This window comes from Ostrea edulis, chromosome 3 (assembly GCF_947568905.1).
Source record: "Ostrea edulis chromosome 3, xbOstEdul1.1, whole genome shotgun sequence".
In the NCBI taxonomy this organism is placed as follows: domain Eukaryota; kingdom Metazoa; phylum Mollusca; class Bivalvia; order Ostreida; family Ostreidae; genus Ostrea; species Ostrea edulis.
Genome location: NC_079166.1, coordinates 48,565,706 through 48,578,724, shown reverse-complemented (window position 1 = coordinate 48,578,724; position 13,019 = coordinate 48,565,706). Strand labels below are relative to the sequence as shown.

General features: G+C 33.7%; 1 protein-coding gene across 1 annotated transcript in view; it reads right to left on the bottom strand.

Moving 5' to 3' along the window:
• Positions 1 to 13,019, bottom strand: part of LOC125674125 (intermembrane lipid transfer protein VPS13D-like) — a 110,199-nt gene that overhangs the window by 496 nt on the left and 96,684 nt on the right. Inside the window, exons 67-74 of the mRNA XM_056158017.1 lie at positions 12,013 to 12,194; positions 11,824 to 11,897; positions 11,518 to 11,685; positions 11,091 to 11,294; positions 10,680 to 10,933; positions 10,264 to 10,421; positions 2,035 to 2,135; positions 1 to 7 (exon numbers count right to left, since the gene is read on the bottom strand). The exon at positions 1 to 7 is cut by the window's left edge and continues 496 nt beyond it. Of these exons, the coding sequence (XP_056013992.1) occupies positions 1 to 7; positions 2,035 to 2,135; positions 10,264 to 10,421; positions 10,680 to 10,933; positions 11,091 to 11,294; positions 11,518 to 11,685; positions 11,824 to 11,897; positions 12,013 to 12,194 (1,148 nt within the window). The remainder of the gene's footprint in view (positions 8 to 2,034; positions 2,136 to 10,263; positions 10,422 to 10,679; positions 10,934 to 11,090; positions 11,295 to 11,517; positions 11,686 to 11,823; positions 11,898 to 12,012; positions 12,195 to 13,019) is intronic.

Sequence of the window (13,019 nt, the reverse complement as noted above, 5' to 3'; positions counted from 1 at the left end):
GGCTCACCTGGTGTAAAAAAACAACAACATTTAAATAAGTTTGTCTACTGTCGTACAGTCTCAGCATTTGTACTGATATTTATTATAAATGCAGTAACTACAAAGGACAACAATGCTTATATGAGTCACCTTGGCCCTGCTGTTCTCCAGAAGAGTTTTAAAAGATTGCTTCCCTCTTTAATCCTGTGGCAAATTTTGACCCCATATCATGACCACAACCTCACCCCATGGGGTTGTGACTTAACTGAATGTGAATTCACACAACATGAGAATGCATCAATATGAAAATGACCAAAATTGCCTTGCTGTTCTGGAGACCCTATATTCCTGTATAATTATGTAAAATTCGAACCCTGATTTTAGTCCCATCCTAATCCCAGGGTGCATGAAAAAAACAAACCAAAAGGCCTGAATTCAGAACATTTGCATATTATGATTTAGTGTGGCCATCCTAATCTTTGATTATTTTTTTCAAATTTCCATCATATTTTCATGTAAAGCTTTGATTCCCTACAAAGTCAATCTAATTAAAATCAGATCTTCTCTACCCACTACACCGGAGAAGAATGTGACAGCATTGCATTTGAGGTCATGTTATTGGCCCCAGTCTCATGAATAATTCAATTAATATTCGACCAATAACAATAGCTTGACAAAGAATCAAGGACCAATCAGGAATCGTTTTACTGAAGCACATTTGGATTGTAAGTTCACAAACAATTGCGTCGATATATGACAAGTTTAAACAAATTCCAAATATCAGCATTAAAGGAAGAGCAAGGGTAGATCAAAATTATATTTTCTATGGCGTTCTAACATTGCCAATGCCTGCCACCATCTTCTATTATTCTCTCATGCTTCTCGGTAATTATTGACATGTGTATGGTAAATACCAAGTCTGTTCCGATATACATGTAGTAGCAAAACTATCATGTTAGCGAAAGCCGTCATTTGATTGGTCAAGTAACATGACCTAAAACGCAACACTGTTAGATCCTTCTCCAGTCCAGTGTAACCGTTAGAGACGATCTGATTTTAATTAGATTGTATCTAAGTCAACACTAGTCAATTATGAATCTGCACTACATTGAAATGCTTGCCCATTAATACATGTATATCTAATCAGTGGTTTTTAATAAGAAAATTTTCAAAGATTAATATCTTATGTGAAACTTTGATCCCCAGTTGAGGCTCAATCTTAACCCCACCCCTTCACTGAGCCTTGATTTGAAGAAAATTGAATCTGCATTACCCGAGGATGCTTGCATATCAATGAGTACAAATCATGGCCCGGCTGGTCATGAGATGATTTTGGTAAAAAATTCCTCATATTGCCATGTAAAATTTGATCCCCTATTGTGGCCCCATCCTTAACCCTGAGGCTATGATTTGATCCCCTATTGTGGCACCATCCTTAACCCTGAAGCTATGATTTGAATAAACTTGAATCTACACTTCCTGAGGATGCCTATTAATATGACCATATTCTAAAGAAGAAGACTGTTTTAAGATTTTTTCCATTATATGCTCACATAAAACTTTTATCCCCTATTGTAGCTCCACTTTATCCCTAGGGGCCATGATCTGAACAATTTTGAATCTCCTCTCATTATGGAAGCTTTCATATAAGTTTTGTATTTTCTGGTCCAGCGGTTCCTGAGAAGATTTTTGAAAGATGCCACCATATTTTCACTATAATTATCTCCTTTTGAAAATGGTGTGGCTTTTATTTAAACAATTTTGATCACTTTTGCTCAAGGATGCTTTATGGCAAATTTCGTGGAAATTGTGTTCTGGAGAGGAAGTCAAATAATGTGTAAAGTTTACAGACAGACTGACGGATGACAGGTGATCAGAAGAGTTCACATGAACTTATAGTTCAGGTGAGCTAATAAAAAATTAACCTTTGGTTAAAATCACTGTTCTACAAATTATTCTCTTAAAAATTTATAGCATCAAGCTCACTATGTATAATGAAAAATATGTGTTGGTAATTTATTCCACTCCATGACCCGAGAGAAACTAGAGCCTTACCCTTTCTGCCACAGCCTGTTTGTCACACCTGATCTGAGGGACCCTCTGTTGATCAGAGCCTGATGTTTGCAACCGCACCAACTCCAGATAGTATCTACCATCTGAAAATCACCATCACTCAAAATTACTACATGTATCCAAATACTATATATATAATGCATATACATGTAACCATGTGTATACAAGTAACCGTGTAACTGTGTGTATATATGTAACTGTGTGTATACATGTAACCGTGTATATACATGTAACTGTGTGTATATATGTAACTGTGTGTATACATGTAACTGTGTGTATACAAGTAACTGTGTGTATACAAGTAACTGTGTGTATACATGTAACTGTGTGCATACAAGTAACTGTGTGTATACAAGTAACCGTGTATATACATGTAACTGTGTGTATACATGTAACTGTGTGTATACAAGTAACTGTGTGTATACATGTAACTGTGTGTATACATGTAACTGTGTGTATACAAGTAACTGTGTGTATACAAGTAACTGTGTGTATACATGTAACTGTGTGTATACAGTAACTGTGTGTATACAAGTAACTGTGTGTATACATGTAACTGTGTGTATACAAGTAACTGTGTGTATACATGTAACTGTGTGTATACAAGTAACTGTGTGTATATATATGTAACTGTGTGTATACAAGTAACTGTGTGTATATACAAGTAACTGTGTGTATATACATGTAACTGTGTGTATACAAGTAACTGTGTGTATACAAGTAACTGTGTGTATATATGTAACTGTGTGTATACAAGTAACTGTGTGTATACATGTAACTGTGTGTATATATGTAACTGTGTGTATACAAGTAACTGTGTGTATATATGTAACTGTGTGTATACAAGTAACTGTGTGTATACATGTAACTGTGTGTATACAAGTAACTGTGTGTATACAAGTAACTGTGTGTATACAAGTAACTGTGTCTATACATCTAACTGTGTGTATATATGTAACTGTGTGTATACAAGTAACTGTGTGTATACATGTAACCGCGTGTATACCTGTAACTGTCTATATACATGTAACTGTGTGTATACATGTAACTGTGTGTATACAAGTAACTGTGTGTATACATGTAACTGTGTGTATATACATGTAACTGTGTGTATACATGTAACTGTGTATATACAAGTAACTGTGTGTATACAAGTAACTGTGTGTATACATGTAACAGTGTGTATATATGTAACTGTGTATATACATGTAACTGTGTATATACAAGTAACTGTGTGTATACAAGTAACTGTGTGTATATACATGTAACTGTGTGTATACATGTAACTGTGTGTATATATATGTAACTGTGTGTATACAAGTAACTGTGTGTATACATGTAATCGTGTGTATACATGTAACTGTGTGTATACAAGTAACTGTGTGTATACATGTAACTGTGTGTATATACATGTAACTGTGTGTATACAAGTAACTGTGTGTATACAAGTAACCGTGTGTATATATGTAACCGTGTGTATATATGTAACTGTGTGTATACATGTAACTGTGTGTATACATGTAACTGTGTGTATACAAGTAACTGTGTGTATACATGTAACTGTGTGTATATATGTAACTGTGTGTATACAAGTAACTGTGTGTATACAAGTAACTGTGTGTATACATGTAACTGTGTGTATACATGTAACCGTGTATATACATGTAACTGTGTGTATATATGTAACTGTGTATATACATGTAACTGTGTGTATACAAGTAACTGTGTATATACAAGTAACTGTGTGTATACAAGTAACTGTCTGTATATACATGTAACTGTGTGTATACATGTAACTGTGTGTATATATATGTAACTGTGTGTATACAAGTAACTGTGTGTATACATGTAACTGTGTATATATATGTAACCGTGTGTATATACATGTAACTGTGTGTATATACATGTAACTGTGTGTATATACATGTAACTGTGTGTATACATGTAACTGTGTGTATACAAGTAACTGTGTATATACAAGTAACTGTGTGTATACATGTAACTGTGTATATACATGTAACTGTGTGTATACATGTAACTGTGTGTATACATGTAACTGTGTATATACAAGTAACTGTGTATATACAAGTAACTGTGTGTATACAAGTAACTGTATATACAAGTAACTGTGTGTATACATGAAACTGTGTGTATATACATGTAAATGTGTGTATACAAGTAACTGTGTGTATACATGTAACTGTGCGTATATATGTAACTGTGCGTATATATGTAACTGTGTGTATACATGTAACCGTGTGTATACATGTAACCGTGTATATACAAGTAACTGTGTGTATACATGTAACCGTGTATATATATGTAACTGTGCATATACAAGTAACTGTGTATATACAAGTAACCGTGTGTATATATGTAACCGTGTATATACATGTAACTGTGTGTATACATGTAACTGTGTGTATACATGTAACTGTGTGTATACATGTAACTGTGTGTATACATGTAACCGTGTGTATATATGTAACTGTGTATATACAAGTAACTGTGTATATACAAGTAACCGTGTGTATATATGTAACCGTGTATATACATGTAACCGTGTATATACAAGTAACCGTGTATATACAAGTAACTGTGTGTATACATCTAACTGTGTGTATACATGTAACTGTGTATATACATGTAACCGTGTATATACATGTAACTGTGTATATACCTGTAACCGTGTGTATACAAGTAACTGTGTGTATACATGTAACTGTGTATATACAAGTAACTGTGTATATACAAGTAACCGTGTGTATATATGTAACCGTGTATATACAAGTAACTGTGTATATACAAGTAACCGTGTGTAAATATGTAACCGTGTATATACATGTAACTGTGTATATACAAGTAACCGTGTATATACATGTAACTGTGTATATACATGTAACCATGTGTATACATGTAACTGTGTGTATATATGTAACTGTGTTTATATACATGTAACCGTGTGTATACAAGTAACTGTGTGTATACATGTAACTGTGTGTATATTTAACCGTGTGTATACATGTAACTGTATGTATATATGTAACTGTGTGTATACGTGTAACTGTGTGTATATATGTAACTGTGTGTATACATGTAACTGTGTGTATACATGTAACTGTATGTATATACATGTAACTGTGTGTATACATGTAACTGTGTGTATACAAGTAACTGTGTGTATACATGTAACTGTGTGTATACATGTAACTGTGTGTATACAAGTAACTGTGTGTATACAAGTAACTGTGTGTATACATGTAACTGTGTGTATACAGTAACTGTGTGTATACAAGTAACTGTGTGTATACATGTAACTGTGTGTATACAAGTAACTGTGTGTATACATGTAACTGTGTGTATACAAGTAACTGTGTGTATATATATGTAACTGTGTGTATACAAGTAACTGTGTGTATATACAAGTAACTGTGTGTATATACATGTAACTGTGTGTATACAAGTAACTGTGTGTATACAAGTAACTGTGTGTATATATGTAACTGTGTGTATACATGTAACTGTGTGTATATATGTAACTGTGTGTATACAAGTAACTGTGTGTATATATGTAACTGTGTGTATACAAGTAACTGTGTGTATACATGTAACTGTGTGTATACAAGTAACTGTGTGTATACAAGTAACTGTGTGTATACAAGTAACTGTGTCTATACATCTAACTGTGTGTATATATGTAACTGTGTGTATACAAGTAACTGTGTGTATACATGTAACCGCGTGTATACCTGTAACTGTCTATATACATGTAACTGTGTGTATACATGTAACTGTGTGTATACAAGTAACTGTGTGTATACATGTAACTGTGTGTATATACATGTAACTGTGTGTATACATGTAACTGTGTATATACAAGTAACTGTGTGTATACAAGTAACTGTGTGTATACATGTAACAGTGTGTATATATGTAACTGTGTATATACATGTAACTGTGTATATACAAGTAACTGTGTGTATACAAGTAACTGTGTGTATATACATGTAACTGTGTGTATACATGTAACTGTGTGTATATATATGTAACTGTGTGTATACAAGTAACTGTGTGTATACATGTAATCGTGTGTATACATGTAACTGTGTGTATACATGTAACTGTGTGCATACAAGTAACTGTGTGTATATATGTAACTGTGTGTATACAAGTAACTGTGTGTATACAAGTAACTGTGTGTATACATGTAACTGTGTGTATACATGTAACCGTGTATATACATGTAACTGTGTGTATATATGTAACTGTGTATATACATGTAACTGTGTGTATACAAGTAACTGTGTATATACAAGTAACTGTGTGTATACAAGTAACTGTGTGTATATACATGTAACTGTGTGTATACATGTAACTGTGTGTATATATATGTAACTGTGTGTATACAAGTAACTGTGTGTATACATGTAACTGTGTATATATATGTAACCGTGTGTATATACATGTAACTGTGTGTATATACATGTAACTGTGTGTATATACATGTAACTGTGTGTATACATGTAACTGTGTGTATACAAGTAACTGTGTATATACAAGTAACTGTGTGTATACATGTAACTGTGTATATACATGTAACTGTGTGTATACATGTAACTGTGTGTATACATGTAACTGTGTATATACAAGTAACTGTGTATATACAAGTAACTGTGTGTATACAAGTAACTGTATATACAAGTAACTGTGTGTATACATGAAACTGTGTGTATATACATGTAAATGTGTGTATACAAGTAACTGTGTGTATACATGTAACTGTGCATATATATGTAACTGTGTGTATATATGTAACTGTGTGTATACATGTAACCGTGTGTATACATGTAACCGTGTATATACAAGTAACTGTGTGTATACATGTAACCGTGTATATATATGTAACTGTGCATATACAAGTAACTGTGTATATACAAGTAACCGTGTGTATATATGTAACCGTGTATATACATGTAACTGTGTGTATACATGTAACTGTGTGTATACATGTAACTGTGTGTATACATGTAACTGTGTGTATACATGTAACCGTGTGTATATATGTAACTGTGTATATACAAGTAACTGTGTATATACAAGTAACCGTGTGTATATATGTAACCGTGTATATACATGTAACCGTGTATATACAAGTAACCGTGTATATACAAGTAACTGTGTGTATACATGTAACTGTGTGTATACATGTAACTGTGTATATACATGTAACCGTGTATATACATGTAACTGTGTATATACATGTAACCGTGTGTATACAAGTAACTGTGTGTATACATGTAACTGTGTATATACAAGTAACTGTGTATATACAAGTAACCGTGTGTATATATGTAACCGTGTATATACAAGTAACTGTGTATATACAAGTAACCGTGTGTATATATGTAACCGTGTATATACATGTAACTGTGTATATACAAGTAATCGTGTATATACATGTAACTGTGTATATACATGTAACCATGTGTATACATGTAACTGTGTGTATATATGTAACTGTGTGTATATACATGTAACCGTGTGTATACAAGTAACTGTGTGTATACATGTAACTGTGTGTATATTTAACCGTGTGTATACATGTAACTGTATGTATATATGTAACTGTGTGTATACGTGTAACTGTGTGTATATATGTAACTGTGTGTATACATGTAACTGTGTGTATACATGTAACTGTATGTATATACATGTAACTGTGTGTATACATGTAACTGTGTGTATATATGTAACTGTGTGTATACATGTAACTGTGTGTATACATGTAACTATGTATATACATGTAACTGTGTGTATACATGTAACCATGTGTATACAACATGTAACTGTATATAAGTAATTGTACATGTAACTGTCTATATGTAATTGTACATGTGACTGTATATATGTAATTGTACATGTAACTGTCTATAAGTAATTGTACATGTAACTGTCTATAGGTTATTGTACATGTAACTGTCTATATGTATTTGTACATTTAACTGTCTGTAGGTAATTGTACATGTAACTGTCTATATGTAATTGTACATGTGACTGTCTATATGTAATTGTACATGTGACTGTGTAAGTAATTGTAGATATAATTGTCTATATGTAATTGTACATGTAACTGACTATATGTAATTGTACATGTAACTGTCTACATGTAATTTTACATGTGACAGTATATATGTAATTGTACATGTATCTGACTATATGTAATTGTACATGTGACTGTCTATATGTAATTGTACATGTGACTGTATATATGTAGTTGTACATGTGACAGTATATATGTAATTGTACATGTATCTGACTATATGTAATTGTACATGTAACTGTCTATAATTAATTGTACATGTAACTGTCTATGTAATTGTACATGTAACTGTCTATAATTAATTGTACATGTAACTGTCTATGTAATTGTACATGTGACTGTGTATATGTAATTGTACATGTGACAGTATATATGTAATTGTACATGTATCTGACTATATGTAATTGTACATGTAACTGTCTATAATTAATTGTACATGTAACTGTCTATGTAATTGTACATGTAACTGTCTATAATTAATTGTACATGTAACTGTCTATATGTAATTGTACATGTGACTGTGTATATGTAATTGTAGATATAATTGTATATATGTAATTGTACATGTAACTGTCTATAAGTAATTGTACATGTGACTGTGTATGTAATTGTAGATATAATTGTATATATGTAATTGTACATGTAACTGTCTATATGTATTTGTACATGTAACTGTCTATATGTAATTGTACATGTGACTGTATATATGTAATTGTAGATGTGACAGTATATATGTAATTGTACATGTATCTGTCTATATGTAATTGTACATGAACTGTCTATATGTAATTGTACATGTAACTGTCTATATGTATTTGTACATGTAACTGTATATATTTAATTGTACATGTAACTGTCTATATGTAATTGTACATGTGACTTTGAACTCTGTACATGTAACTGAATATGTACATGTAACTGTATGTGTGTATGTAATTGTGCATGTACATGTTTTATGTATGTACATGTTACTGTGTGTGTACATATAATTGCATAGGAGTAATTGCATAGCAGATACTGCATACTTTCTCATAGAGTTTTTATTCATTGTTTTTTGGGGAACTTTAGAAACACTTTAAAATCCTCTAAAGAAGTTGTAATGAAATAGTGTACACAATGTTACCAGTCCAGTCAACCATTGCTTCAATGTCATAATGAAAAATTTCAAGGTTACTCTGACGGTATGCAGTACTGGAATTTATGTAAATAACATTTCTAGGTCCTGATGTTTCCATTTACTTTCCCTCCCCTTTTTATTGCACTACTTCATTTCATAAATGTTGTATGGAAAATAACGATTACTGCAATAAAACTAAAGATTCAAATGTCTCCCCAGCTCCCCAAATTGGAAGTGCTCCAAATGAAACCTCCTCCCTTTAATGTACTGCATGGTATGGAGGTGAAAGTATGAGCAGGAACATTAACATTATGAACTCCGATAAGCCACAAAGGAGCAGTGTTCACAAACTATTTTACACCATCCATCCCTCAGATCCACTACAATTTTAATGACAGCAATTGGATCCTCCTGTTCCTGTGAAATGCACATCTGCAAATGGCATTGAAGTATCGTACAAAATTTCTAGTCTATCGGATAAGCAATATAGGAGGAGAAATGTTCACAACCTATTTTAACATCCTCCACCCCTCTTAGATCCACTATAACTTTAAGGAAAATAATTGGATCCTCCTGTCCTGACAATATGCACATCTATAAATGGCAATGTACAAAGTTTCAAATCTATCTTATAAGCCATATACACAAGCTATTTTAACTCCTCCACCCCTCTTAGATCCACTAAAGCTTTTAGGAAAATAATTGGACCCTCCTGTCCCGCCAATATTTTGTGACAGACAAACGGATGGACAGACAGACAGAAAGTACAAAAACAATATGTCTCCCCCTGAAAGAGGGGAGATATAATGATGACTAGAGTGTTACAAGGAACAGATGAATATATATCTGATACTACAGAATGGACAAGCGAGAGTGTTAAAGAGTTTGAAAGACAGATGTTTAACAGACAAAGGACTACATCACCCCCATAACATCACTGTGCTTCACTAGTAACATAAAACAGTATAATTCTGTAGATAATCTCGTCACGTACTGATCTCCATAACAAGACAATGGAACAGCTCCTTGTGCGGGACCCTGAGGATGATGTTGCTGGAGTCAGGGACACCCCCCAGGAGGAAGTACACCTGTTTGGAGGTAATTAAGGAGGTCAGCTTGTCATCCCTCCTCAGCTGTTCCACAGCAATAAAGCTACAATCATAATCATACTAACTTATCATTTATTTTGAATTATATTCTTGCAATGCAATGTTTATTTATTGTTCTTCCTCAGTTAATAGAGCAACTTCATCTTATTTTAAGAAATATCATAAATACCCTTATGCTTAAATGACCAATTGATATAAAAAAAAAAAAAGCTTATCTATTATATCTGATGAGTCAAGAAGATATTCGTATCAATACAATGGCCACTTGAAAATTGACTTGTATGTTTCACACATATATTACAATTCCTTCTCCTTCCTTTTGTTGAGTTCATGCAGCAGTTCCTGTGACTTGGCCTGGTTTTGTGAGTAAGGTGGCATTAGCATCCCTGCTCCATGACAACACCGCGGGAGGCGGACGGGAGGGGGACTGATGCGAGAGCTACTACTACTGGTGTCCCTGATGGCATTAGCAGCCCCAGAGGCCAGGTCCAACACCCCCACTACAGGCTTAGTCACTGTACCAATCACTCCCTTACCAATCCCAGTCACAAGTCCCTGAACAAGCAAGTCAATTAAAAATGACAATGATGAGTTTTCAGTGACATTACGGCAACCAATCAAAATTCAATGTAAAAGTTCTGATTTTTTTTTTACCATGCTCTTCATTTTCATCATCTTGATAGCATAAGAAAGCGTTCATATCATGAAGTACCTCAATACCATCCTCCTTAAAACCATCATAAGGCTGGGTAAATAAACTGGTCATGGCACCAAAGAGTCCATTACCAAAACCTTTAACACCTGCCAGTATATGACCCCCACTGGACTGGGCACCTGTCCTCAATTGTTCCCTTTTCTCTTGATAATTTCTGTCCATGTTCAGTGTGCCGAGACCATCAGACAATGATCCAACAACCTAATAATTCAATGATATGAAGTTAATACTGCGAATACAGGATATGTACACTGCACATTCACTCCCATTAAGTCGTACAAAACAGTTTTGATTTACAGTGACAAAGCTGAGAATCCTTTACAAAATTTTTCTCATGTTATACTGAACAATCAAATTTTCTTGTTCATAAGCAGTTGCTGCAACTACGTACGAGTGACATTTAAAATCACCAAAAACAATCTACCTTGGCAGCTGAATCCGACACACCATGCGTGACATTTTTCAGTAGACCTCCTACATTGCCATCATTAATTAGACCAGAAATTCCCTCTGTGACATCATTAAATAGGCCAAGGGGATTCCCAAGAAAGTCCACAGAACCCAGGATCTTGGCTGCCTGGCTCTTTAACTCCTGAAATTCAAAAGAAGGCATTTCTTTTACATGTAAATAATGAAAGTACTTATGAACACTGGGTTTCTGAACTTCACATGGATTTAATGTTGGTAACAATTGTTACAAGCAGAGCTGATAATGAGCATGACAGTTTACCTCAGTGTAGTGGAAGGCTATCTCCTTCTGAAGGAAGACAATGGTTTCAAACAGGTGACTTTTGATAAAAGGGTCTGTAAAAATATTAAACTTTATATTACACCACAAACAGCAACACTTTCTTGTGGTTTACTGTACTGTGCAGGTTTTGATATAGTATACAGAAACATTTCAATGTCTCCACATTACCTAGATCAACTTTGGCATCCTCAAATTTGACAAGTGATAAAGACATATCTCGCTTTAGTGCTTTCAGATCAGGTGATAGTTTGGAAGCTGTAAGCATGCTTAGATTGTTGCGGCTAGTATGGATTTTCAACAGTCCAAAGTAGTATCTCTTTGTCTTCACTGATGTAGCAGCTGCAAGGGCCCTGTTGACAAGCAATAAGTCAGGAATTACAGTAATGCGTATAACCTGTTCTACCACAGTTGATGCAGAGATCAAAGAAATGTTGTGTCCATTATTCTCCAATATATACCGATTAATCAATAGATAATCAGCAGTGCTACATATTAAACTTCCTCAAGAAAATAAATACATGTATATTGATTTTAAATATATTAAGACCATATCAGTTTCATGTCTTTGACATGATTAGACATTGCGTATTGCCTTAAAACAGCTGTTAAATGTAAATCCATTTTATAGCTTTTCCACGATCCTACTTTCTGTTTTTATACTTTTATACAGTTTTTATACTGTTTTGCTAATACAACAATTAAATCGATAATTTTATTAAGCTATCCTGAAAATTTATCAATGTACGTTACAAACAAATCTGACATTGAACAAAAAAAGCAATCATCTGCATCCAAGATCGATATACTTAGTCTAGTAAATAAACATGGAGATGCAGAGACAAGTTGACCCTCTTCCACGTGTGTGTAGTTTTGTTGGAGTATGTATTCACAACAAAGCAGATAATTACATCACAGTGATTCTGTCAAGATTAAACTAAATACTTGAAATATGACCCTACAAATTCGACACTTTTGTCAGTAAAAAACATGTATTCCGTTTCGGAAGCTGCCATGACGTTACGAAGTGACCTAATTCATAGTTGTATAGGAAAACGATCCACGACTGTATATTTCCGAGTCGTTGTAGAATAAAAATAAAGTTTTTGTTTTCATGAAAGATGCAGGATAACCTCTCTTGTTTGAAATATAAAAGCCGATTTCTGGACCTCGGAGGT